The sequence below is a fragment of the Haliotis cracherodii genome, unplaced genomic scaffold (assembly GCF_022045235.1).
Source record: "Haliotis cracherodii isolate W230 unplaced genomic scaffold, xgHalCrac1.p SCAF_5, whole genome shotgun sequence".
NCBI classification, from domain to species: domain Eukaryota; kingdom Metazoa; phylum Mollusca; class Gastropoda; order Lepetellida; family Haliotidae; genus Haliotis; species Haliotis cracherodii.
The window spans coordinates 18386276-18413623 of record NW_027266308.1 but is presented as its reverse complement, the minus strand read 5'-3'; the positions used below and the strand labels follow the sequence as shown (position 1 = coordinate 18413623).

Genomic DNA, 27348 nt, shown 5'->3' with positions numbered 1-27348 from the left:
CCGGGCGTTATCCATGACAATAACCTGGAGTTGTTAAGATTAATATCCATTGATATACCCCAGATCATGGGTTCTGGTGTGAAAAACAATGACACGATTACCTTAACCATGTGGTACCACAGTGGAATGAATCTTTTTCATCAAGGTCTGGAAGCCCCTGTGATCTTGTAGACAGGATGGACTAGTGTCTGAAAACTGCTCAGTCATCGCCACATACAGTGTATCGAAATCCCATCTCATGGAGAAAAATGTAGTCCAGGAAACATTCATTGTCTTTACCCTTCTCCCAAATTCTACTTCAAGTCAGCTCATAAAACTTGTACCCATAACCCATTTTACGTCATGTTTGATAAATAAAACAAAGAATATAGGGGTCAATTCCTATGTCCATTTAGTTACAAGACCCTTTGACCTCAACTCACTGGACATGCTTTTTCAAAAGAAGTTGTGTTAACTTTAACCTCATAATAATTGCAAACATATGAAGTAAAGAAGATACATTTATTCTTGCTATTATAACCTGAAATATACTATAAACATAAATGATTGTTATCATAACAGCTTCTGGAATATAAGACATTTTCACCCAAAAGTGGCTAAAGTTGAGTTCCAAGGATGCTTAAAAGAAATTAGTAACAGCTAGAACAAGAGTCATCAGAAGATGACAAATGACATGACATGGCACTATTAAAAGAAACCCCATCTAAATAAACCAATCTCTGAGTTATTGACAAAATGACATTTTCAATATGGCAATTTGTAATCACTGGTATAGAATTTGTAAGAACAAATGATCACTATCAGGCCTTGATGGAAATAAATAATGCACTGATTATCTTCACAAAAACATCCTCTATTCTTACACATGATTTTCTCAAGTAAAGACTTCATGAATTTTCATCTTTGCAGCACCTGGAATCAGCATATTTTCTTCATATCTACTTCTTGAAAGCAAACATGCTAAACATTTCTTTGAGATTTGTCTGTTTTGTACTCTTGGAGGTCTTCAACAAGCCTGATACCCGACAGTCCTTTTCAACTGCAAATAAAAAAACCAAAACATTGAAATTATGATTAGTGATCAATCAAAACACTTCCAAGATTTGATGAATGTTGGGGACACAATTTCATTGATATAATCTGAAAATGATTCCAAAAGATTAGAATAACTAAATGTAGCAAATGCATCAATTCATTTAATCAACAAACCAGAGTAAGATTCAGTTGTTCAATTCAGTGATATGCACCTGATATTCCCTTATCTTGAAACAATTTACAACAGAATACAAGGTAATTTCAGTTATATTTTCTAGTGGACAGTGAGTGATTCTTCAAATTGTCTCATTAAAATCAGATCTTCGTTCTCACTACTGCTAAACAAAGATCTTACGACATCCTATTAGGAGTCACGTCAGAACGACCTTTCATCCGCCCAACCAGTGTGTCGCTTACCAGATCATGAAAGTGAAAGTGACGGTCGGAATGTGATTTCTAAACACGGGATATTCCGAACGATAGTTACGGGCTTAACGACTGCATCTAGACCATCTATTAGCCATTCCAGAATTCTTCAGGTTTTAAATTTTTAATCGAGAAATTGTCAAAATATGTTTTGAAGCATAGTCGCCAATTTGAAGTTAGTGTTGTCTGTTTGGCTAATGTCGACTGCTTGTCAGTCATTCCATTGGTCGGTCAAAGTTTGTGCAAGGTTGGTCTGAGAACTAAGATCTGATTTTAATGAGATTGTTCTTCAGCTGATGGAGTCAGGGTCAATTTTGATATTGGAGATACATGTATATTGATGCCTTAAAGTTTGAGCTGGTTTCTCTTAAAAAGCACATTAATATAACATACTAATGGCATGATTCAAAGTTGCATTGGCACATTTGCTTTGCCGGATACAGTAGACTTGACATGAAAAACAAAATATTCTCTGAAAATCCACTCTGCTCCTTTCCTATTGGTATAGAAAGTGAATAAATGTAGTAGTTCTACCAAAGAAGTTGTCACAGGTTGTAAACTAGGATGATACAAAGTTCCTTAGTTTAAATATATATATCATGATTTCCTGCTTGAAACATTCAGAATAACCAAAAACCAAAGCAGGTATGGAGTAAGGTCTATGTTCTAGAGACTGGTTCTTGGCCACAAAACCTGCAAGAGATCTGATAGATATAAAGCTCAAGAAGAATCTAGTGCATGTATTTCTGATACTCTGCTGTAGCCACAGCCAGCAGAAAGGCTGTGTTTCTGAATGACTGAAGAAGGAATCCCTGTGCTACTGGCTCATCATTCAATGCAGACGATAGCACAGATAAATCTCATGGAGTTCTGACATCTTCCAGGAAGAATGGCTGATTTTCTATAGTCAAACCATAATTCGCCAACATAGCGGGCCATACCGGTGCCATGAGTATAACTCTGCAGTTAGTACGTTCTATTTTCCTTACAACTCTTTGTATGCCTTGGTCTGTCATTAAAAAATGTCCCCATCCAAAACTATGGAGAGTGTGTTTAGGTCGAGAGCTTAGGAGTCCTGATACTGGCTAGTGTACATGATGACAATCCCCTCTGTGGCCTCCTCTCTGTCACTTGTAATGATTGATGGTTTTGAGCTTGCCCTTAAACAAATGAGGCGTTGTGACCAGGTTGGATTCCAGAAGTGCTTTATTGGCTGGACATTCCGCTCTTGTGAGCAACTCTTCCCACAATGCCATCTAGAAAACTGTAAATGAGTTCAACATGGTCATGGTAGAGTAAAGTTTTTCTATGTTAAGTATGAAAAACCAGTCCACAGCATAACAACCCCTTTCGCCAGATGTGTTCTAGATTAAAAGCTTCCACTGCCTCTGTAATGGTTGTCAGACGCTTGTTAAGCAATGCTTCATTTAGCTGCTCAAAATCACTCAAGGACTCTGTGTTAATAGGATCGAAGTTGAAAAGGAAATGTCAGGATATGAAATAATTATATAATTCTACATACCACATACAAGTTTACAGAATATCATGCAGAAATGGATAAGAAACTGGGAAAATGACTGAGTAGTGGGGGGGGAATTATTACTTGATCCAACATGCAAACTTGTGGTTTCAGAGATGTCAAAAACATAAAATCTCAATATAGATAGACAGTGTTACGACATAAGTTCACTGCAACAAGTGAGATGCCAAAACAATAACCTCCTGTTGAATAGGAGAAAAAGTTCAAAAACATAATGAATGATTTGGTCTTCAAGCCAGGTCATCGTACAGCAGCAGCAGCAGCAGCAATAGATCAAATACTAAATAACCTGTTGGTATTGTATATTCACTTTCAGTATAGCTGTATGTTACTGCAAGCACGAGTCTCTTTCAACAATACAAGCATCTGAATAACGTTTCCCATGGCGTCGCCAGACTGTCTCTCTCTGCCATCTGCTGTTGCGATACAGTAACGGCTCTCATCTGAGAAGAGGACTCTTGCTGGTGGCACCAATGCTGATGCTGTGTTGCCTACTGAAGACGGTCCTGGCGATCACGTGGTGTCAGAATGGGTCCTTGGTGTGGCCTGTGACTGTGGAGGTGTCTGCTCATCAATCGTCGACGCATGGTGTCCGCACTAATGTGTCGCTGGTGTGTCCCCATGGTCCACAACATGGTTGGTCATCTGTAGTGTTGGTGGTCTGATACCGTTGCTGGAGCCTGTATATGGTCCTTACATGGACTTGAAATGCATTGGCTACTTGCCGGGCGGTTTGTCCAGCTTGTCCAGCTTGTCCAAAGGCTTGATGTCGCTGATTTCTTGTCAACTTTGGCATGTGGTAGCAATTCAATAACGAATGAATTTTATCCAATCTGGGTTGATTTTTATAGGGCAAGAAAATGGGGGAATGCATGTGCATTTCAATTTGCACGGAACTCAACGGCCGTTGTTGTGATGCGTTTGGTTATATCGTCATCTGCATTAATTTTTATGATCAAATTTCATTTTTCCGGACAAGGTAGTGTTAAATTTCAGAAACTTTGACAAAAATTACCCAGATATTAAAATGACAACTTTTCATGCAATGTTACTTGGGGTGACGTTTCTTTTGCGGTTGACAATAGAATAATTGATGTGGTAATCATTCCATCGTCAAGTTCTGTTGGTGTGATTACATACCATCTGAAGCTTTCCACACCCAGATCAAACACAGCTGTGAAAACAACTATGAAAGGTGTATCAAAATATTTTAATAATTAGTCCCAAGAAGTAGTAGAAATATTGTATTGGACAATCTTTAGTTCATGCAACAGTATCACTAAGACCATGATGTCCTTTAGATGTCATCTGAGAGACATGCAGTGTGTGTTCCTATTAGTTATACTGGTCAACAGCTGAAAATACTTACATCTATCACTTGATGACATGGCCTTTTGTGCTGACAATTTCTGAAAATAAAACAGACATACTCTCAGCTTGTGATTTCTGTTTCAGTTTGCATTACTCAAATTATAAATGTTAATAATTCCAAGAATACTATCTCTATTACAGCAAGAGTAAGCAAACCCACCTCCCCAAGATTCTGCTATTAGAGAGCTGATGTTTTTCATATTTGTTCCCTCAACTTGGCTCCATACATCTATTTGCCCTAATCAAGAAGTTAATATGCACTTCTAATTCAACATAACCGTGAAACAGAAAGTTTCATACCTCTACCTTAAAAACAATGAGAATGGATGCAAACAATTTAGATTTGCAAATCCCTGGGGATGCAAACAATTACAGCTAAAGATTGCAGGCTGCCTGTTACACATAACTGTCAGTTCTATTCTGGTAGGATATACAGTCACGATTCAACACCTCAACTTTATTACTGAGTCCTCTGGGCTTGACAGTTAATACACTCAAATAAGTCCTTAGCAAAAGCTGACCAGAATTTTGTCTCTAACCAATGTAGCTTTCTATAGTCTATCCAGGGAAGAGTAAACAACAACCTGGGAAAAGGTGGGAGAGGGGGGATCCTAATCATAGGTGAGGTGAAATGGGCTTTAGCGTAGGATTCAAGATTATTGCACATGTGTGTGTGCGAAAGTGTTCAAGTGCTTGAGCGTGTACGAGTTCAGAGTAATGCTGATTCTATGCATGGTGCTAGCATACTGAGATGCCATGTTGCAGTTTAACATGAATATATCAACAATACACAGTATCTTCTTTGATAGGCATTTAGAAGTTGGAGTAAGGATAAAAATTTATGAATGAACAACTTCACCACAGCCCTCGCCACCAACCTCAAAGACTTCAAAATCAGGAAACTACAAGAAGCCATCAACTTCAAAAAGAATCCAGCCGTCAATCAACCGTGACCAAGGCTATACATACATTCTTAATCACATCCCTATCAAAATTCAAAAACTACTCTTACAACTATACAATCTAATTTGGACCTCGCTATCTCCCCAAAACATGGAAAACTGCATTTGTGGTGCCAGTTCTGAAACCAGGGAAACCCCCGAATGACCCTGATTCTTACCGCCCCATCTCTCTCACATCTCCAGTACATAATTAACAACAGACTAAAGTTTAAAATTAAAAACAATAGCCTACTTTAAGAGGACCAGAGCGGCTTCACAGCCAATAGACACACTTTAGACCACATTCTAAATTTGGAACATGACGTTAAGACAGCACAAAAACAATACACTGTGGCCATATTTATTGACTTTTCTAAAGCATTTGATATGGTGTGGCACAACGGCCTTATTCAAAAATTATTAGACAAAGCCATAGATGGAAGAATTTTAAATTTCATTCACTCATTCTTAAGCGACAGAAACATAACAGTAAAAACAAACAACACACTATCTGACCCACATCCACTTGAGAATGGCATCCCCCAGGGAAGCATCCTGTCCCCCACACTATTTAATCTCATGATTGATGACATTTTTCCAAAACTCCCCAATAACATAACTACAGCAAAATTCGCTGACGACATCTCATTCTGGACGTCATCAACATCCATAAAAGAAATTGAAAAAAGAATCAAACCCATCCTTTCGGACCTAGAATACTGGGCTTCCCAATGGGGGTTCAAAATTGATACCAAAAAACCATCGGCTTATTATTCAAAAAATCCCACATGCTAAATTTAACACCCAAACTCACAGTTAATGAAGAAATTATTAAATTCCAAAAAGAAGCAAAATTTTAGGAGTCACATTTGACCAACATCTCACATCCCCACATTGATAATGTGGTCAATTCTTGTCAAAAAGATATCAACCTCATGAGCGCCATCAGCGGCTCTCACTGGGGAGCTGACAAACACACACTTATTAATATATACAAAACACTTATACAAGCAAAAACAGACTATGCTGCTCCGGTCCTTCACTCCTTAACAGAAAACCTGGGAAAAAAAGCTCAATTCTATACAGTATAAAGCACTTAAGATAGCCCTGGGGACCAGAGCTGGCACCTCCCTAAACACATTACAAATCCTTACAGGTTCTACTACACCAAATCAGTACCAGTTTGGAGAGTGCGGTTTTCGTAGGGAGCCTTCAGTGCAGATCGAGAGATATCTGCAGGCTGTGATTGGAGGATATTCTGTAAGATTTTTATGTCTTTCAAATGTACATCCATCCAGTTATTAAAACTGACCATGTTTTTCTATATTTAGTTCTGTCTTTTTCAACATGATGACTTATGCTGAATGTGACCACAGCTATTTTCAAGTAGGTGACATTTGGTGCGAAACTGGGGAGGGTGTGTTTAGCTTCCGGTACTCGGAAAAGGAGCTGGCTAAGCTACCGTATATCGCTGTGTATAAGGCGACCCCACGTATAAGACGACCCCCCTGTACACGCCTTAAAAATCAACCCAAAATCCTATACTCCTTGTATAAGGCGACCTGTAATGAAGCCCGTGTGCGAAATACGCATCAGTCGGAAAGCGCACGTTAAATCTCCAAAGTAAGTAAGTAAGTAAGTAACACATCACAAGTCTGACTGATATACCGGTAGAAGATTTAACGTGCTCTTGCCGACTGTAGCGTATTTCGCACACGGACATCACAAATTAGTTAGTTACTTTGGAGATTTAATGTGCGCTTTCCGACTGATGCGTATTTCGCACACATCACAAGTGCGCACACAAACCTTATATATGCAATAAAAATTTTCATTTTTTTTATTGCTGCTCTAAGGCCAAACTGTGCACACACGTACAGGTAATAGCTGTTGAATGCTTAGTTATTTTTAAAAAAATCATAACGTTACTATAGAAGTCTATGGGAAAACATTTGGTTGTGTGTAACCTGTAGGCACCACATCCATACAACTGAATCCACACCAATCAATACTCAACTACTGGACTGGGGCCGCATTCTTAAACAAATAACACTGAAATATCAAAATGCTAGACCTGCCACCATCAAAAAATTCAAAAACAATAAACACATAGCCCCTTTTATTACCCACCTATACAATCTCATAAAAACCTACAAACTAGAACATATCATCCACACACCACCAAACAATACATACATCCATGACCACCCCCCCCCCCCCTCCCCTCCCCCCCCCCCCCCCCCCCCCCCCCCCCCCCCCCCCGAAACAGACACAGCCCTAACCATAACATTAAAAAAACACAACAAACCCACAAACACAGAAAAAGGTACACTCTCACTCAACTACATTCAAGACAACTGTCCGGAACACACACACATATACACAGATGCATCATATAATACCAAAAACAAAAAAACAGGGCTCGGTATCCACATAACACAGCCTTCACCAATCACTAAAAAATACCACTACACTAACACAAATACAGCAGAATTACTAGCCATATTACAAGCATACCACCAAGCTGAAACAATAAACCAAAATAAAATCATTATCATCTCTGACTCACTAAATTCAATACAACAAATTGTAGACAAACACTTCAAAACCAGACCCGACCTAATTAACCAGATAATAAACATCCACTCAAAACTAAATACAGTAAATAAAACAATAACACTAGTGTGGGTACCCAGCCACACAGGCATACCAGGAAATGAAATCACAGATCAAACAGCAAAATTAGCAACAAATGAACAGTCCCCCACAATACAATTCCATACAAGCAAGGCCGAAATAAAAACATTAATTAAACACACTATAAAACAAAAAAATTCCAAGGTAATATACGAAAATGCAAATCACAATGGATAACACTGTTCACCACCCCAATTACAAAATGCAAAAACTATACAAACTCCATTCTAACAGATACAATTATAAACAGAATACATAGCAACCAAACCAATTTAAACGAAACACTTCATAAACAAAACAGATACCCAAACCCAAACTGCACTCATTGTAACACCACAGAAGACATATTCAACATCTGTACCAAGTATAAACAACAACAAACACTATACAACTCCCTCCCTCCCAACTACAAAAACAATATCACCATACTATTTAAACCAAACAACCCCCCCAGCCACTTATCTACAAATAGCCACCTTTCTTAAAGCAACAAATTTAATAGCAAGACCTTAGACCATCCCAAACAAATTCACTGCCTAAATCTCCATTATAACAGCAACTTTTCAGATTCGGATCGGGATCGAAATTCTCAGCGCGGATTGTCTTCTATGACGTCAACACTTCAAATTCCGCCATTACCAGACACACTAAAGCAATAGCCGTTTATCCAGCCACCCGCCCAAGGTCAGGGACACCACTGACACTTCCCCACGCACCGCGTCCTGACATTCATCCACTCCCCCCGCGCTAGGCCCCAGTTTATTAGCTTAGGCTACCCACCCTTATCCATTGTTATTTTATCTTCTACTATTATTTATTTTTTCTAATTATATACTAGAATATCAGCTTAACTGTTCTCTATCTTCTTCTTCTTTTTTTTAATTATTATTTATATCGCTTTTTATGCCTATTTACATTGGTTAATGTAGGACTTTACAAGCTCATTTGGCATCCCTTTGCCTCTACAACCCAAACCTCTCTTCTCTCCTACTTTATCCCCCTTCATTTACAGTTTTTTGGGCTAGAGGTTTATCATTATTCCCACTATTTATTGTTATATATGACCCGTCTGCCCCGAGTGCGAAATAGCCAGAGGCTGAAGTGCTCGTAAAATCTTAAACTATTGATTGTTAGAACCTGCACAGAAACATCTCTCTTAATTGTATAATAAAGAAGTTGTTCATCCATAAATTCTTATCCTTACTCATACACAGTATACAGACTCCGAGCCGACCAGTCCTTCTTTCAAAGTTATTTGGTATGACGTGGTCAGGGATCAAACCCACGACCTTCCACTCCCTAGGCTCACGCTCTATCCACTAGACCACGGAGCCTTTCCGATCCTTATCATAACGAATGATGGCTTTTAAATGGTTTTTCAATATGCCTGCCAAAGCTGCCATTTTGAAAATCGGATTAGAAACTCTTCACAGCTCAGGTGTCATCATGAATGCACTGAATTTGACCATTTTCTTACCATTTGCACTGGTTGTTTTACTTTTCATAATGTGGCTAAAATTTGGGACACCCTTCCTGATATTAGATCTGATAAATCTTAACACGAATATGTATTACGTCATTGGGCTCTGTGTGAGCGTAAGCCATGTTGTATACATGATGCCCACAGTTCCATGTACACCACACAATAGGTATCAGACTATCTGGCAATATTTGTTTGTATCAAATATCATTATCATGTAATAAACTATATTTTGAACTAATAAACTCAGTTTCTACCATACATCAGAAAGACTTCTGCCCATATCCTCCCTCTAAAAGTTAATATTTATTCACTGTGGCTCCATCCTTTTAATTAATTTTTTAGTGGGGATACAGGAGGAAGTCTTACCCATACATACATATATCACTTTCTGGCTGGTTATTTCACAATAAGAAACCTTTAAAATACTTAATAATCACTGTTTCACAGAGGGATTTGAATTGTGACTTCCCAGTCCAATGCATATGCATTTGACCATTCCAGTGCCAAATGCATGGCCTGAGTGCAAGTCGACCCAAATTGATGAAGACTCGCCTTAATATTCCTTGTTCCCAATCTCACTGATGCAGGGACACAGACTGACAGAGGTGACAAGGGCCATACATGTGCCCAGACTTTCACAGCAAAGCCAGGCTATGAGACGGATGCTGATGAAGATGAATCATCTGATGGGGATGATAATGATGATGACAGCTAGGTCTCTGGGATGAAGATGATTGTGGTTATGGGTGTCTGAGTGTGAGACTAGATATTTTTTCAGATACATCTGCAATCCAATTTATGTTTTTGATTAAAACTGATGAGCCTAAATAATTTTTCTTTAAAAAACATCTTGCAGCTATGTACACTTTTGTGGCAGACAATTTCTCCTTTTTTTTCAACAGTCTGAAGCAGGATAATTTATTTCAGTTATCATATGGGGAAATTTAGTAATGTCCATAAAAGCCACCTCGTCTGCTTTACCAAACTTGACATAACTTATTCTGTTTATGTTGTGAGGTAGTAAAATGACAGATTTCACATAGAAAACTTTGTTCTCATCTTACACTGGTTGGCTTGTCACATGAAGACCCGGGTTTGATTCCCCACATGGGTACAATGTGTGAAGCCCATTTTCCGGTGTCGCCCACCGTGATATTGCTGGAATATTGCTAAAAGCAGCATAAAACCACTCATTGAATGTTCTGAATTTCTTTTTATGCATAAAATGAATTCATTATAATGGAGCTTTCAATTTAACTTCCAGCTTGTGTGTTTACTCCTTGACATTGAGTATCAGTCTTGTCTCAATGTTCTGGAGATTACCAGAAAAAAAACTTGATGAATTGAATGAAGTCTCTAAAAAATGAGCCACCACAAAAAATGGAAACATTCCCATGCCCTACTCCCAATTCTGCTGATGACCTGTTGGTTTCATGTGCCTGTAACTTTAATGTGCTGCTCATCTACTTAACTTTCAGTAAGGTGAGCTAATATGTTTAAAGGGAACTGCAAGCAAGGGACACTTAAATTAGGTCACATTAATTTCATGATCGATAGTATATGTCCAGTATATTTCTTTGATCCTTGTGTACAAATTACCTGTGAATTTCGGGGAATAGGTGACCATGATACACCTCTGTTTAACAATGATGAAGAGGTCAATTTCTTGGCATTCTGACGGAGATCCTCATTTGTTTTCCTTTCATGAATGTCTTCCTCTTGTGCTCCTGACACCACACAATCCTGTTCTTTACAACACAGATTGGTGCCACTGGACTTTGACCAGTTAAATACAGAAACAGAGTTTTTCGAAGATGAAACGTCAGATTCTGTGTGAGATGAGACCAAATCATTTTGCTGTTTGCTGCCTGCAGGTAGAAATGACTGAAAGTTGTCATCATTCAATGTCTGTATATCAGAATGGGTCTCAGGATTATGGTTTTCAATACTTCTTTGCTCTTGTGCCACTTCATTTTTTTCTTTGCAAGAAAAATACCTGGAACAAATATATAAAAATCTTTAAACCAAACTTTGAAATAGCAATATTTCTAGATCTTACCTCATTGAACATACTGTATATCAGAAACAACATATTTACTGTATTTAAAGGCATTACATCAACATGACACAAGATACCCCCAGGATGACAAGACCTATGACAAAAACCAGAAAGGAACTGGAGGTGTTTGCAAGTACTTATAAAAACAGATGCAGCCCTTTCCATTTCCTCAAATCTTCTAAAGTCTTAAATTACTACCATGTACTTTGAGTCTAAAACTTTCCTTGCAGATTTTGACCTTAATCAAGAAAACAGTGTAAGATCCAAACACAAATAATTGTCAGGGTTGTAAAGTAAAAGTGCAATGGTAGCTGGCAATACAACCATAGTCCACAATGGTCACAAACAAGACCTTGCTTGTAGAGGTAACCTTGCCTGAGAAACTCACAATCACATAACTAGTTTGACAAAAAATGGAATGCTGACCTGGACCTTTCACTATATATCTTGACCAAAACCTTTCCAAGCAGGAGCCCATCATAAGGAAGGTTTACACCAAGTGGAAGGGTAAATGCAGGAATAGGTTTTGAGAAAGAAGTAACCGCATACGTTTTTGTGATTATTTTCTGTCTGTGTGCATGATTCATGACATGCCAAAAGAATTCCCTTCAATCATTTGGAAAAAGTCAATGGAGGAATAATCTCAATGTCAATAATCTTTGTATTGTAATCATTAGAAAAATCAAAGGTGGCAGCCAAATTCCAACAAAATCCTTAAAGCAGTTCCAGTTCCAACTGATCAGTGATTGCTGTTCACCAAAGATCAATTAACATATTATATAGCACAGTCAACAGTCTTATATCTATCAACAAACACAAACACAAACACACACACACACACACACACACACACACACACACACACACACACACACACACTGACATTTGAAGTCACAAATTACCACCTTCAGTTCAGGTGAGATAATAATTAAGCTGGTGCTCTACTTTTCAACCCAGCAGTCTGATAAGAACATGCTATTGTACAGAACATCAACTAACATATTATACCTGCTGTAAACTTTACTTCTCGGTTCATTTATATCCAATTTGGACCTGTGGGATAACGACTGAACAGCAAACATGTTCCTCTTGAAAGATCCAGGCTTGTTTTCTTTAAGGGTTGTGATACTGTGAAAATCTGCAGTTGTGCCATCTCTGCTTCTATCCTTCACAGGAGATTTAGGTGCAGAAAAGACAGTAGAATTACTATTGTCATTTGTTTTTTGGTCCATTGGGCTCCCTTTTTCATATCTAGATTTCTTCTTATTAAATGCATTGTCATCATACATGGATGCCAACTCCTTGTCAGACTTGAAGTCCTGGTTTTCAATAGCTGAAAATAATATTTGCAATAATTATGATGCGACTCAAACAATTGTCTAAATCACACAAGTAGTTTAGCTCTAGAATTACTGCATTGTTCCAACGGACATCACAAAGTCATGTGCACACAAACCTCAGATTACACATTGTGGCAATGTGTCCCAAAAGCTGTGCATTCAAAGCACCATTTGTTGCATGGTTCAATGGCTTTCTCATGTTTTGCTAAAAGAAGTGCAATCTATGGGAAATGGTGCATGAAAAAGCCCTGTCTTGCTACAAATGGTGAAACTAAAATCTCAGCGGCCCATAATGCAATGAAAGCACTTATTTTAAGTAGAAAAGTGTTTGCAAGCAGTTACAAACATAGAAACCCCTTCCCTGAAATTTGTAGAAGTCCCCAGAAATCAATACATATACACCTGTCACTTCCAGTGTGATACTAATATCCCCTTCAGTGTGGTGAAATACATGCCTACTACAGCCCAGCACCATTATCTTGCCTCTAACTAATGTAATGAAAGTATAACTGCATTTCCACTGTTATGACATCCTATCTGGTTGGGGAAAATCATCCCCAGTGAAAAACAACTTGAACCCAGAATCATGACTTATGAGCAAGATGATTAGTGCTCTGGGTTGTTTCAAGTTATAGAGGGTTGGAATATAAAACTTCTGATCACGAGTAATTTCATCAGAAACTTAACACTGTGCCGTGGATTCGGCAATGATGTTGTCATGGTGACTTTCTACAGCAGGATCAGCTGTTTGTGACATCAATTATAGAAAGCACACGTCTAATGACACCTTCAAACAAAACAATCCCATTCCTCTAGCTACCTGAATGAGAAAGTTACGTGCAGGGACTGGTAATTTATTTTAGGGGAGGGGGACCAATGACAGTAAGGAGGGTGGGGGTGTCATTAAAAATGACAGAAAGATTGTGTGTGTATTTGGGGGGGGAGGAGAAGAGGGGTGGTGGTAGTGGTAGTAGTAGTGGAGGGTTGCAAAATTTACCCCCATGGGATGGGGTATTCTCTCTTACACGGCTGCACAAGCCTTGTAGTGCGGCGATGATCGCAAGCGCTCAAGAGCAGGGAAACCAGTCTTGCAAAGCACTTGGTGAAATACTTCACACACTTCCATCACGTGACAAAACAGAGAACTGTATAGCAGACAAACAAAAACGGCGTCCCAAGTTCTGAAGAGATGACAGTGTACATGCAGCCAGTTCCCTGTAGAATGTGTTATGTGACCTCTGCATACGCAAGTTGATTGACGTGATGTCAGTAACTAAGTAAGAAAAGTCACATCACTGTTGATCACACAAGTAAAAATGGGACAACAAAATCCAGGCAATCTTCATTCCCTTGATAATGTCTATCTTCAACAAGAGATTAAATGAACGGAGACAGACTGATTTTTCCATGAAGTAGATAAGGAAGGGTGATGCCAATAATATCAAGATGTAATAAAGAAGTCGTTCATCCATAGAACTCGTCTTACTTCATCACTCCAACTTCTAAATGCCACTGAAAGAAGGGTAACCATGGAGTAGTACATGATGAATCAGTAGTGTCCTTTGTGAGCATTGACCCGAAGAAGGTCAATCCCCCAACCATCAATCCCAAGAGTGACCTTGCGAACCGGAAAGACGACCCTCAGACTGTCGATCCCAAAACAAGCAATTCTAAGGTGAGAGATCCTTAAAGTGCTGATCACGCAATTTACTATTTAAAGTCAAAGTCAAAGAAGTTTATTGTACAAAAGGCCACTGGCCCATATACAAGAAAGAGTTACGCATGTAGATACAATTATATATGTTACACATTGGGATTACACACGTTGTTTGATTAATTCATTTCTTTTGGCTAATGCATGCTTAATATAAAGAGAAAGATTTAATATATTTGATTCGTCCTTTGTCGTCAGCATAACTACAAAGGGGTTTATCGGTGACATTGCTAATAAATAATCTTTTATATATTTCTTTCGGAGATCATTGTAAAATGGACAGACAAACACAAAATGAATTTCATTTTCTATCTCTAGATTACACAATGGACAAATTCTTTTCATTTTTTCAATGGACAGTTTTCTTCCTTCATTTACAAATAGGTCTAGCAAACCAAGTCGATATTTAATTAACTGTTTTCTGAAGTTTTCCGTAGTGAGTACTGATAAATATATTTCTGGCGGAAGTAAAGTCTTGAAAGTTTTGTAATATTCATAACGTGAACTATGCTCTAAAGTGGAGTGCTATTCTTGGTAGAACATATTTATAGACCGATTCCGAAATTCATTAAGAAACATATTTACATTTCCAACTGACTGACATAGCCATATAAAACCAAAACCATGCGAAAATAAAAGATTTCTTATATGCGATGTCCAAGTATATAAATGTAGAAGCATGTTATAAGCTAATTTGGGGAGATGTTGTTCATGCATATGAAGAATTTTAAACCAGTATTTTAAACATCTGATCTGAGAATTAATATATAATGGGTATCTACCCATAAATGAACCTTCTCTAAACAGTCATAACGTTGAAATCCCCATACTTCAGAACCATACAATAAAATTGGTTGTAACTGGGTATCAAAAAGCTTAAAGAAGATATTAGGTGACATCGATCCCACTTTATGAGAAATAGACCTTACACTTATTAAAGCTTTCTTTGCACGCAAGGACAAGTCAAGGGCACATTTTTTCCAATTCATTGTGTGTAAGAACCAGATTCCTAAATATGAGTAGTGATCTACTATATTGACTAACTGACCATCGAATGACCATCTCTTTTTCGACGCTATTGGACCACCTTTTCTGAAGATCACAATTTTAGTTTTTTCCAAGTTTACAGATAATTTCCATTCTTTGGTGTACGTATTTAAAATATTTAATTGCCTTTGAAGACCAGTAACAGTATCTGACACTAGAATGACATCATCTGCGAAAAGCAGCATAAATATTTCTATCCAATCTGGGAACATTTGGATACCATGTTTCCCACTATTTCGTAATATAATTCATTAATGAAAAATGAAAATAAGATCGGACTCAAAATACAGCCTTGTCTTAGGCCCAAAGGACAATCAAAGAAATCTGTTAAAACTATCCCCACAACGAACACATCTCACATTAGAATACATTGATTTTAGAATAGTAAACATTTTCCCACGTAAACCAGCTTTTCGTAGACATGTCCATAGCTTAAAGCGATTGACAGAATCAAAAGCCTTTTTAAAATCTACAAATGCTACATACAGTTTATGCTTACGCCGTGACAAGGTTTTTTGAATAAGTGCATAAAGTGTAAATACATGATCTACGGTGGAATAACTTTTTCTGAAGCCAGCTTGAAATTCAGGAATCTTATCACGCAGGGTCGCCCATTTTGAAATTCTATTGTTTAATATTGTAGTAAATACTTTTCCTAAAATGCTCATTAATGAAATATCTCTATAGTTATCTGGGTCACTCCTGTCTCCATTTTTATGCAGGAGGATTATTATAGAACATGACCATGACTCCATTTTCAAATAGCTTGTTAAAACATTTGCAGATGAAAAGGCATAACTTCAAACTTAGAACATTTCAACATTTCGATAACTACATCATCAGGACCAGCTGCTAATTCCTTTTTGAGGTGATTTATCGCATCTAATATTTCGTTTTCAACAATGGGTGAATCTAGCAGAACTTCATCAACATCCGTGTAGCATTCACTAAAATAATTTTGCATATCATCAGTTGCCATAGTGAATATTGCATCATTTGAAAAAACCTTCTTAAAATGACTAAGCCACTGCGACTTTGTTATGTTATCTGTAGCAGAAGATCTATTCTTTAGAGATCGTACTTTTTTCCAGAACGCAGAAGGGTTGTTAATGGACTTTTTCAGTTCGTCTTGTCTATGTCTACGCATATCGAATTTGTATTTCCGACAGCAACTTTTATATTTATTCCTACTTTCGCAATATTGTTTTCTGTCAAGACTAGTACGGGTTGTTCTAAATCTTCACAGTGCTTTGCGGGCGTTACGCCTTGCAATTCTACATCCAGTATTAAAAGTTTTAGTTTTATACATGTTCAGTTATAATTCTTTTCTCATACAAGCTGCTGAAGTTAGCATAATTTCAACAAAGTCATCAATTGCCCCCTCAATATTGTTATCAAGTTTATCTAGAAGTAACTGTTTAAAATATGTTATACTTTATTGTAGTTTGCTTAGAAAGTTGTTCAAAAGTTCGTCATTCCATATTAGTTTCTTCTTAGTGACACCCTCATATTTTAGTTTGGTATGTGTTTGATTCATATGAGGGAACTTACAGGTCAATTCCAAAGGTAAATGATCAGATTCTAGACGATCGCCAATATTCAACATCTTAATATAATCGAAGAAATCGGGGGAACATATAAAATAATCATTAACACTCGCACCTTGGTTTCCACAATAGGTAAATTCTCCAAGGGTATCCCCATACACTCTCCCATTGACAATGAACAACTGAAATGTATACAACATATCTAGTAGTATCTGACCAAATTTATTAATAACGGTGTCATGGGATTTCCGATCTCCAACACATACATTTTCATCTTCTGGGAATGAACAGTTACTATGAACAAAATCGTTTTTTCTATTGACTAGAGGATTGTTTTGTTGACCAGTACGAGCATTCATATCTCCACAGACTACACTGATAGAATCTTTAAGTTGCGACTGATTATCTAACATAAACTCTTCAAGATGATCGATACTGCAATTTGAAACCACATGGTTATAATACGTTGAACCAGCTGGTGGTATGTATGTACATAGCAAGTTTACGTTTTTGTCAATTGTACGTAACACTTTTGATATGTTCAAGCACAGGAGATTATCTACATCTGATTTAATTAACTTACAAAATGTACTGACAGATTGATGGACACATACACAAATACCACCTGACAGCCTTCCGTAGTCAGATAATTTTATTGCTGGACTATAATAGATATCATAACCAACTAACCAGTTATTATCAAAACTACAGTCGACAAAAGTTTCCACAAGACAAGCTATTTTAAATTGTTGTAAGTATGATATAAAATCAGCATCATCAATTTTGTTTCAGAAGTCCATTAATATTCCAACTTAGAAAGGTGAATGTTTCGCTTGGACAATCAGCGTTTAACGTAACACCGGTGTTGATAGTGTTAGGATCTTGTGAAAAACTATCCGGGCCTCGGCCGATATCCTAGCTGATAGAAGCATGTGACACTGTTGTTCTATCCGTTCTTCTATGAAAAGATCGGCTTTCTCGTGTTGTGTTTGAAGTGCTAAACGTTGTTGATGTTGTTTCCATGGTGCGGGGTTTTGTTACCAAACAACCGTCTTTGAAATACCCGAAAGTGTTGGTTCCCTTAAGTGCCTGAAGCTGTTGACGTTGACGTGACGTTCGGTCACTAGAAATACCAAGTCCCCCTTCCTTGAATGTGGGTCTCGCTTTCAATGTACGAACTTTGTCGTCAGACGAATGTAGCTTAGCAATCATTGGGTGAGGGTGATTTGCATTTACACGTTTAACGCAGAGTCTGTGCGCACATATTATGTCCAATGGTTGCCACGTTTTGAATTTAGCATGTTCATTGAGGACAGATAACACATGCCATTGATTTTTTATCGCCTGCAGCTTCCGGTATTCCGTGGATGATGATATTATTCTAGGAATAGAGATCCGAGGTAGAAGCGCGAGATCGATCTGTGCTCCGTATATCCTTAGTAGAGGGTGAACCCATTTGATCAGTGTCAGGGGAAGCCTTATTCATCACTGTTCATGGAGGAGTGCCAGTAACGTTGGATGGAGAAGAGCGATCAACATAAACATGTAAATCATGCAAAGGAGTTGGAGACGAAAGACAACTGGCAGCAGATGATCTTGTGTATCAGAGACAGCTTTGGCCAAATTGATGGAAGAGAGAATTCTGCGAAAGTCCGATGTAGCTGCATTGAGCCGGTATAATACAGACACTGTCTGTAAGAAAACTGTCTGAGACGACATCATTGACGACATCATTGACCACCAATAGTGCAGGCAAGGTGGATTCTGGAGGTAGTTTCACTGTAACGGAGGAGGGGATGCTGGATGACCCACAACTCATGGCTGGGGAATGCTGGGAGAGTTGACGGTCGATACTGTCGAGGCTGGCGTAGACAAACGCTCCTTGACTTCACTGTGCTTCTGTCCATGGGAGCAGGTCACTCTAATGTTGGCCTGGTAATGAGTGCACTTGTATCAGATGGCTGGTATGCTTAGGATGGGAACGTCATCAGTAAGAGAGCTATCTGACATGCCATAAACAGATAAACAACAAACAAATAAAAGACGAGGATGGTATGGTAGATGTAGGGGGTGGTTTCACGGCTGTTACTGTGGGGTGGAGGACACTTGGTAATATGTTGGGCTTCTTAGCAGAGGAAGGCACGTGTCTTACGTCCTGACATTTAGACCCCCAATCAATGTTATGGCATTGCATAGGTAATACATAAGGCTTCCTCCGAGTGGTGAGAACACTGGCACCCCCATAGAACAAAGACAACAAGATACACAGCAAAGGTCGTGAGTTACATCTGCAAGTTACACAGGCTGGGCATTTATCCTTGCTGTTCCCATCTTCTTCAATATGTATCGTAGGTGTTATTACCAAGGAGGACGTATCTCACACACAAAAAACTAAAATGTATGCATGTCTCAACAGAGGAGGCGATGAGAAAGACCATGATGTGGCAGGGGTAATCATGTGATCACATTGTGTAGGTTGCTATGCACAGGATTACATTTGCATGGGTCATGACCATGGTGATGCTGGGATGTGTTCTGATGATTTGTTTTTAGAAGGAAACCTTGTTCAATCATGTTTCCACATAGGATTGAAAGAAGAAGGGAGAAATGCATAGAGTGAGAAAGGATAAGTTAAAAAATCTGTATTTCATTCTGTTGATCAATGTGAAGATACACCCTTCTACTATCAATAAAAACGACAAGTGGGCTTACGGTCAAGGTTTCTGGGATATCATTCGTGTATTCCCCAGGAATAAAACAATAACAAAGGTAACAACCAGTCCCGGTGAATTGTCAGAGATCACTGCCCCCTTAAGCATCATGAAGAATTTGGTGGGAACAAGCAAGTGTAATTTTTCTTGATTTTTTGTTTTTTTGAAGATGCTTAAGTCACACTACACATGACTGACGATGGACAAACAGGTCACGACATAAGCTCATGTGAATTGAAGTGTCAGCTTCACTGGTCATGCTCTGGGAACGTTATGTCAAGGTCAAGATCAAGGTCAAAAGTTCAAATATTGTAAATACATGTGAACATATGTGTTCAATACCACTCCTTACTAAACATATATCTTATTTCATTACATTGTGAACAAAATGGCTTCATAATGTCCATATATAGATTTTCAATATGGCTGTCTAATTAAACATCAGATTTGAATCTTTTTAACACATTCAGGTGTCATCATTAGTGTGAACAACATGTGAATTTTGAGCTTCACTGGTCCAGTGGTTTCAATGGAGAAGGTGTTTACACCACACAATGCACGATACAAGATCACTTCAGGAAAAACTGGAACTAAATTTTTCAATTCTTTGCCAAGAACAAATTAACATCAAATCATAGTCTAGAGAGTTTCCGCTCTTTCCTTATGTTTTTAGAGAGATAACAAATAGACAGCACATATGGAAGAACAATGGGTGTGGCAAGTGAAATATTTAGCTTTGAGCCACCTAAAAACACAATTGAGATCCCTTTATACCTATAATGTACTCAAGCAAATGAACATCATGCCACAAAATATGTCAGCACAAACAACCATATAGTCCACTTTTTGTCTTCCAAGATAGTACCTTCTCTCTTTCTCTTGCAGTTGGTTTTCCTTTTGACCAGTTCATCTTTCAATGCATGGTCCTTTATCACCTCAGTGGTAGCCTGGGCAAGACTAACAATAGATGCAGTTGTTTCTAATTGAACATCATAGCCAGAGTTCCAGATGTGGACTGTTCTGACTTTATTCTGGCACTTGCTTTGCTGCAACAATAAAAATAGATCAACTTTCAATATGATATAGCACGAGAAAATATAGGAAAATAGTAACTCGCAAGTTAGTTCTCTTACATGAACAGAATATTTTAAATGCTGGAGCAACCCTATGGATTCTGGAATTGTCACAATTCCCAAGAAGTGAACACTGTGAAAGGATTTTTCTCATAGAAGTATTTTACGTGTGTTGCATTTTGCATTCTTTTGGCAATTTCAGTTCTCCGATCCAGATTCTAGTTTAAGGCTCTTAAAAAATAACTGCCCGGATTTTTGTGGGGTTTCCGTGCTTGCTGCGGTGAGCATGGTGAGGACACATTTATGAAGAGCTGTGTTTTTTAGTGGTCACTGCGGTGTACAAAGAAAAGTTATGGAAATTGGGGCCAGGAAATGTTTTAAGCATTAATAATTAGAATTATAACAATTATAACAATCACAGACCTGTAAAAAATTTAATTTCGCGAGTTTAAGTGGAAAGCACATGGTGATATGTCAACTATTTTCATGCTAAGCATATTTACCAGTTGTTAACATTCTTTCGCACTAAATGCAGTAAATTGTTGTTTTTATTTGTTGATATGTATGTGAGATATTCAGATAAACATGTGAAGTTTGGACTAAACAAATTTCTTGATTTTGTTGTGCAGCTTAAACCTATAGAACTATACTTTACTGTACTGGTTTGTACACAAGCATGGTAAGGAAACTCTCAAGTATACTAATGTGTCAGAGGAATGATTGAGTTCAAATGATTCCCACATAAAAGTTCAAGAAAAATTGAAGATGTCATGCATTCCTAGAGAAGATATGTGTGAGAAGGAGGACTTAGCACATGATGAGAACAGCTGAGAATATCACACAGCTCAGGAGACAGAGGGGAGGTTTAGTGTCCTACTTTAGTAGACTTGAGAAAGTGATTACAGACAAGTTAGAGGGAGGTGTTAGCAGCAGCGCTTCTCTGGACAATGAGATAAATTCATAAAAGAAACTGTAGATAAACTGATTCTTAAAACCATGCAACTCAAGGATTTGGTTGTGACCCTGATGAAAGTAAGCAGTCAGCAGCTTACTTTGATGAGTTGAAACAGAGAGATGAACTGTTAATGACTAATGTCGAAGGTGATGAAGCAGATAATGTACATCCAGCTGATTCTGTCAGTCAGAGGGGTGATAATGCAGGAAGTCATATTAGCTTCATATGTTCAAAGTCTAAAATTGCTGCTGCATTGTGTGTTCGTATATAGGCACTCAAAAAACAACATGATTTGAAGTTAGTTGGTCACCACATACCTCTGTATTTCAAACTGTTCACTATATACACAGGCATACTCTTCGTTGAACTCGCGTATTGACTGAGACAGAAGCAGGACTCAGGACAACACTTTATTGGAATAAAACGGAACAGTTGTGCTCTCACAACTGCAACTTTATATCCCAAATAGAAAGGTGTTCGTATTACATGCAATAACAGAAGCAGACCAATCCATACTGTTTCCTGAATGCCCCAACACTTTCCCATCAGAAACATATATCATAAACCATTTTAACTTTACCACATCTGACCCCAGTTGACCTCACTTATGGTTTGAGAAAATACATGCCCAAAGCAGTACAACTTTGAAAGAGAATGTCTTATGCCTGTAACTACCTAAATAACCAACATGTAAGTACTTCAAGCTCACTAACATCCCTTGTGGGAAAACACATGCTCAGTGCAGTACAATTTTGAAACTGAAAAACCTTTGCCTCATGCTGCATTTATAAAAAGTTGGAAGCACTTATGGTTTAATTACCTTGACCCTCATTCACAGCCATTCGGTGTCAAGATATCATATATGGGTCATTATCCAAATCTGTACCCCTTTTGGTCCTGTTGAATCAACAAAACTAAACCTTGAAAATTCCAACTTTCAGTGATTTAACAAGAAACATCTAAACTTAACAAATAGTTGGGTAAATTATGCCAACACAAAGAAACTTAATTTTGTCATATTTTACATACTAGTATACCTGAGAAACAGTAGAAATTTATTGTCCTTGGTGTAACCATTATAGTTACTGATCTTTCACAGAAAAAAATATAAAATTTGGAAATTTTAGTATTAATTGTATATTTATATACTTATCCTATCTCACACTTTGCATTTCTCCCTTCTTCTTCGATCCTATGTGGGAACGTGCTTGAATCATGTTTCCAGCTTCTGAAAATAAAAATAGCCACCCAAGCCCCCCTGCATGTCCATGGTTACGTTCAAAAGCTAGGTCAATTACGTGCCTCTCGAGCACGCCGTGCCTGCTTGAACTGACGACGTGTACGCCTCTACCAATTAATTCTCTAGAGTAAATGAGATGCGAGGATGGTTGGGTGGGCTTATTGCGTGTGAGATAGGATAAGTATATAAATATACAATTTATACTAATATTTCCAAATTTTTAAACTTATCCTATCTCACACTTTGCATTTTATACTACGGTTGGATGGTGGGCCGCAGATACCCTAGCCTGTAGACTACAACCGTGAGATATGCACGAGGAAGCTGGTTCTAGACAGTGTAATTTTGAAAAACTGTCTAGCGTTTAAAGACATGAACTCGTGAGCGGGGTAAAAAAATACACACGGTCAATCAGTGTTAATGATCCCGATATGTTACTCGAACGAAACAGCATGAGATCGGGTATACATGCCGAACGTTTCTTCCCGTATGTCATTGTACATATAGAACAACCGCGTAGCTGTAAACGCATAAGCGAAATGGCAGACGACTTGAAATCGATCCTGGAAGGGCATCGATTCTTCAAACAAAACACAGCAACTATCTCCACACTAATCCACCCTCCGGAAGGGACTCGATCTGGGAAAAATCAAATATGTAATACCACGTAAATGTTCAGTGAAATATTCTGTATATACACTTGTAACACCGTGGTATAACTGTTTATTATCTGCATGAACCGGGGCGAGACAGCTGTTGAGCCAAAACCAACGGACCGAACTTGTGGAGCCCTTCTACGTCTGTGACAGAAGTGTCGCAAAGGTAGTGGGATGCAAACACAGTGTCAGACTTCCAAAAGCACCCTTCCATGATGGTTGAGAGGGTGCAGTTACTGTGGTGGAAGCAATTGCAAGAGTCTCATGAGGATTTGAAGTTGTAGGTGGAGGCAGCCCGGCAAAAGTGTACGCTCGCAGAATGATAGGGCGGAGCCAGAAGGATAGCGTCGTCCGAGAAATTTCTGATGTAGACTCAGTTGACAATGGGATGAAATGTCTCTTCCGGGAACATCTGTGCAGGCGTGACGCATTGAGATATATTTGAAGCGTCCGAACCAGGCACAAAGAAAGGTCTTCATGGTCGTTCAATCCCAAAATAGCCGAGAGCGGGGGAATCGTAAATAGCCGGTCCCGTAATCCGGGCAATTGGTTCTCTGCCACGAAATCCCAACGAAGCTCCAGGAACGCTTTGCTTTCCGGATCTGTCAAACTGGACTCACGCGACATCAAAAGCATTAAATTTCACTAACCTGTGCGGCAGTGGCCAAAGCCAACAAAAAAAACGGTCTTCAGCATAACTGTCTCGAAATCCTTCTCCGTCAGTGGTTCGTAATCACCGGAAACCAGGTGTTGAAGAATAATGTTTAGGTCCCACGAAGGAGGCCGAAAACAACGAGCAGCCTGGTCAGGCTAATTTGTAGGAACAGACGAGCGATTGGAAGTGGTGGCGATGAAGGAGTTAATAGCCACGAGGCAGGTTGCCGTGGACCCCCCTAAGTTTCCGAGTCGAACGCAGGTGATGAAAGTATTTGGCAATCTGTTGAGGCGAAGATGAGGTAGGAGTGGAAATATCACGAGCGCGACAATAAGTCTCAAAAGCCATCCACTTGTGGAAACACGATGGGCAGCAGAGATGGTTTTCGCTACCCGCTGGGAGTAACCTTTTGGAAGAGGATGAAATCGTTTGTCGGCGAGCCTTAGCAACATGGGGAACCAGTTGCGCATTGGCCAGTAGGGTGCGACCAAAATCAGAGACAGGTGATCGGTGGGTGCTACCTTCTGTAGGACCCGGGGAAGGAGCACTGAAAAAGCAAAGGCATTGAGACCTTCCCACGAGATCGCCAACACGTCGTGCTCCCAAGCCCGTGAGTCGGGGATGGGAGATACGAATTGGGATAGTTGAGCCTTGAAGCGGATGGCGAAGAGGTCTTCTTCCGGGGCCGTAAAAAAAAGACAAACCCATTGAAACGATTGTGGATGAAGAGACCACTTGGTTGGTGATGGTCTGTCTGTTCAGGACAGGGAGTCTGCTATGATGTTGGATATCCCTGGAATGTGCCGAGCGCGGACATGTATGTTGAGGGAGTCAATGAGATGAAAGAACTCGAGAGCAAGTGAGAGTAGGGACATCGACTTCCGGATCCCATCCTGTTGACGGACCACACCTAGGCCGCGTTGTCGGACTAGATCATGAGGGCGGAGGAAGTCCGACCAATGCAAAATCGCAAGAATTGTTATCTTGAACTCGAGATTGTTGAAATGAAGGCAACGTTCTACGTCGGACTACCGCCCTGCTACTTGCCGATCTTGAAAATGTGCTCCCCAACCGACGTTTGAAGCGTCGACGAACAGATGGAGGGACGGGATGAATGGCGTCAAGGAGACCCCGTCTCAAACGTTCGACGCGACTATCCACCGATGAAGATGAGGGTGGAGATTGAGCGGTAGAGAAATCGGCGTGTGACAATCTTTGATCCTCATAAAGGGCGAGAGAAAACATTGGAGAGATCGCAAATGAAATCGACCCCGTACAGTAATGCCTGCACCAATGTTAAGAGGCCCAGGAGTTGTTGCCATTGGCGCAGTTGAAGCAGCTGTTTGAGTGCTAACGGTACGAGACGTTGAATCTTCACCCATTAGTCGTGGGAAACGAAAGCCGAGTTGTCTGAGAAAAATCATTTGTGAAGGCTAGTTGTAGACGGAGGAAAACGACATCTGCATGAACCTGAATGCAGTCGTCTAGATAAGAATCGAACACGATCCTGCGAAGATGTAGGAACTTCGTGATGGGTCAGGTCAGGCGGGTAAAAAGCCACAGGGCCGAAGAAATTCCAAACGGGAGCACCTTCGATTGGTAATGGTGGTCTTGAAAAACGAACCGTAGGAAGTGACGATGCTCCTGATGGATGGGATCGTGCAGATAAGCCTCTTGGAGATCAAGACTGATCATATAATCGCCAGGATGAGCGTATGAAGGAGCGCGATCAACGTCATGCGAAAATGTGGTGGGGTTTCCAGGTACGTAGCGTTGAAAGTCTTCATGTTGAAAAAGAGCCGTAGTTGTAAGGTAGTCCTTTTAGGGGACAAAAAACTGGGGGAATAAAACCCGGGGGTCGCGGGAAGTGTGCCGCGACATTCGATAGCGTTTATTGCTAGTAACGTACCTATCGTTTCGATCATTGTTGGTAGCTGCCTTGACGAACACGTTTTCCGATGGGGATGGAGTGTCGTAGGTGGTGGTGCGATGGTAATCGATACCGTTGTTGAAGGCGCTCTTGGGTCTGGTAAAGGTGAACGATCAAGCCGAGGAGGGCTTCGAGCCTCTGCCGTGCCCTCGAAAGGGATTAGGCCTGGACGAAATAAGCTCACGTAAATCGTGCTGGGCAGGAACAAATTTGAGATATTGGCGATCCTTTTTCTGTTGATCCTCCAATTGTCTTTTCTGGAGACGTAGAAGGTCCACCATGACCTGAAGGCTAGAATCTCCTATGCAACCTGTTGTATCGCGTCAGCAAACAAGGAGTGGGAAGACCAGGGTTGCTGATACAGTTTGGCCTTAAATTGGTCATACCAGGAAGAATGATGTAGCACACCACGGCGACGATGAGTGCCTGTGTCGTCAAGGATGAAGCTGGGGATATGGAAACAATCCCGAAGTCGACGAAAGGACGCGAAAGCTGTGTCTAGGTTAGAGTTAATGTCCAGTAAGACCGGTCTTGGAGTGAGCGTAATCTTGGACGAACTAGCCGATGGAACTGCAAATCCAGAGACCCTATCTGCAGCCGAAGTCGTCTGCTGTAACTGCAGTTTAGAATGACTTCAACGATCACGTTCTTTATACGACAACAAACGCCGATCCTGTGATCTGTGAAGTAGGTAGGCGTAGCCGGCAGAAGAGCGGTAGTCAGGAAAACGTGAGTAGGGGTATCTTGGACGCTGGCAATAAGAGTCATGGTAGATGTCCCATCCTCTATGATGGGCCGCATAGGTATCCACCGCCGACAAGGTCCCGTGAGGGTAGCCGCTATGGTGGTAGTCAATGATGGATGATCGGTCTCTACCGTTAGTCGAAGACGATCGGGAGCGGGAACGATGACGCTCATGGAAACCTGA

The 27348-nt window shown here is 39.6% G+C and overlaps 1 protein-coding gene across 2 annotated transcripts in view; it reads right to left on the bottom strand.

Moving 5' to 3' along the window:
* Window positions 1–526: 526 nt before the first annotated feature.
* Window positions 527–27348, bottom strand: part of LOC139442173 (exonuclease 1-like) — a 121078-nt gene continuing 94256 nt past the window's right edge. For both annotated transcript variants that reach the window (XM_071222960.1, XM_071222961.1), the window contains 5 exons: window positions 20777–20957; window positions 12561–12885; window positions 11093–11489; window positions 4371–4410; window positions 527–1039 (listed from right to left, as the gene is read on the bottom strand). In XM_071222960.1, coding sequence (XP_071079061.1) covers window positions 939–1039; window positions 4371–4410; window positions 11093–11489; window positions 12561–12885; window positions 20777–20957 — 1044 coding nt within the window. In that variant the 3' untranslated portion in view covers window positions 527–938. The remainder of the gene's footprint in view (window positions 1040–4370; window positions 4411–11092; window positions 11490–12560; window positions 12886–20776; window positions 20958–27348) is intronic.